We start from the raw sequence: 2303 nt of genomic DNA, 5'->3' as shown, positions 1-2303 counted from the left end.
GTCTGGGACACGGGGGGTTCTGGGCAGAGGCACCAGCCAATGCGGGGACACACTGGCATGGGAAAGGTCGCCAGCACTTGGACCGTGACATGCCTCTGTCGACCTCCGTGTGTGAACATTGGCTAATTAAGCATGTCTACCAGAGGAGCATTAATTAGTGTAACAGGGACTCCAGACATCCCACGGTTACTGATACGAATGTCACATCCCTGAGAGATGCCAGCGGTGGAGGGTGGTGGGGTCCGGGATGTCAGCCCTGGCCCCGTGCCGGGCATCGCTCACCCCGCAGAGCCCAGCCAGCCTGGCAGGGGCTGCTGCTGCGCTCAGGGGAGCATCTGGGCTTGGAAAGGGACTTCTCCTCCAGCAGAGCTCGCCTGGGGCAGCTGGGGACGCACGAGCGAGAGGGAAGAAGGTGAAGCAGCAAGGCTGTAGATTAAGAACCGAGGAGTCCACCTCGAAAGCAGACGGAAAATGTGACAGACAATGAGCACAACTGGTTTCCCAACCAAACCAGACCTCATCCTCGGGGGGAGCAGACACATCCCAGGAGCTGCCTGCCCGCAGGAGCAGCCCCAGCCTGCACCAGCCGCTCGGCTCCTTCACACTCGGCTGAGCGCGCTGGAGAGCTGCCGTAGGGAGGAGGAGGAGGAGGCGATTTGCTCTGCATTCACTAACGAGCGATGATGAGAAGCGGAGGGGCTGGGGGGGAATAACAGTGAGCTTCCCGCTAGCTTCTCGCAGCTATTACCATCTAACCCTCCCAGGCACGGGGGAGAGGTGACAAACAAGCTGCCGTTTCCCTGGGCACACTCATGTCTGCAAGCGCCTCGCCCATCAGACACAGCCCCACGCTGGGGACCCGTCGCAGCATCCCTAAAGCCCCGAAATGCTGCTGCTCGGGCTGCAGCATCCCCCGTGGCGGGCAGAGCCCCCTCAGCAGATCACTGGGTGGGCAGGGGAGGTGTAATGAATCTCGGGCTCCTTTCCCAGCCGGCTGAGCTGTGCTGTCTCTCTGATAAACTCTCAGCCGTGAATATCGAGCGTCGGTGTCGAGGAGAGCGGGCGGGAGAGCTTGGAGGCTGCTCCTGCAGGGAGGCGGGAGGTGGCTGGGGGGAGCCCGGTGGTGGGAGCCATCGTCTGGGAGCACGTCACCTCCCTTCTCTCAGACGTTTGTCCTTGCTAATGGCAAAATTAAAGCCTTTCTCATGCCCAAATCCCTCTGGGAGGCACGTAGAGATAGACGAGGGAGAGCCATGATGAATGCAGCCGGCACCTGGAGGGCGGCTGGTGTGTCCCTGTGCAGGCAGCACCGTGCAGGCAGCACCATCCCCATGGTTCTGGCAGAGCTGTGAGGGGGAAGGAGCCACCGGGATGCCTGGAGGGGTGAGGGGGATAGTGCACCTCCAGCACGGGGGACACCGCACCTGGGGCTGCTGCTCCTGTGATGGTGGGACCCTGGTCCCCTCCCACACCAAACCAGCATCTCCATGGGGGCTGGAAGCTGGGCAGTTCAATTTCCCCCGTTTTCTTCCCAGCGGCTGGATGTGCTGCCTCCAAACGCCATTCCCAGGGCGTTAGGAAGCACCAGGGGCTGCACGCTGGGAAGATGCTCCTTCCCTCAGCTGTGCAGAGGCAGGGCAGCCAGCAAAGGGCTAGAAACCTGCAGCTCGTAGCTTCATTAATGCAATAAAGCTCAGAATTTTAGGATGACAAACAGCCCAAACTTGGCTAAGAGACACAGCCAAGCGCTCAGGGATTTTAAGGCATTATAAGGAATTTGGTTCCGGCACATTTACTGCAAAATTGCACTAACGCCTGCTCCAGGTGTGGAGGGGAGGTGACACACAGCCCCAGCACGGCCCCAGCCTGATGATGACCATTAAGTTATTATATTTACATACATTAATATAATTAACTGCCCAATAATCACGAGAGCTTTCAGCAAAATGGGATCTATAGGCCTGACCCTCCAGAGAAAGGAGAGATGTTCCCATGGGGAATCGATGGGGTGGGGGAACACGAGGAGCCGCGTTCGCTGGGGCAGCCCTGGGGCAGGGTCCGGGGGTGTGGAGAGGTCTGGCAGGTACCTGTGAGCCCTCGGTGCCCGGCTGCCGCAGGAGCTTGACGCTCCGGCTGCCGTCGGTCCGCTGGCTCCGGCCATCGTGCCAGGTGAGGCTGCTGCCTGGGTTCCTCTGCAGGCGGTAGCTGAGGTTTTCGGCCGAGACCGTGTGCTCCAGGAGGCTGCGGCAGAAGCTGAAGTGAGCGGCGGGGGGTGTGGGGGGAGGGGGGGGGGGGGACATACA

At 60.5% G+C, this 2303-nt stretch overlaps 1 protein-coding gene across 1 annotated transcript in view; it reads right to left on the bottom strand.

The window, feature by feature from the left end:
* The window catches only part of SAMD10 (sterile alpha motif domain containing 10), a gene marked incomplete at its 3' end in the record, with an annotated part of 3254 nt that extends 954 nt beyond the window's left edge, over window positions 1-2300 (bottom strand). The window contains exon 1 of the mRNA XM_010132669.1: window positions 2088-2300. Within this exon, the coding sequence (XP_010130971.1) occupies window positions 2088-2300 (213 nt within the window). The remainder of the gene's footprint in view (window positions 1-2087) is intronic.
* Between the last annotated feature and the right edge of the window lie 3 nt (window positions 2301-2303).

This window comes from Buceros rhinoceros, unplaced genomic scaffold, assembly GCF_000710305.1.
Source record: "Buceros rhinoceros silvestris isolate BGI_N320 unplaced genomic scaffold, ASM71030v1 scaffold41043, whole genome shotgun sequence".
Lineage (NCBI taxonomy): Eukaryota > Metazoa > Chordata > Aves > Bucerotiformes > Bucerotidae > Buceros > Buceros rhinoceros.
This window is presented reverse-complemented; position numbering and strand designations above follow the sequence as displayed.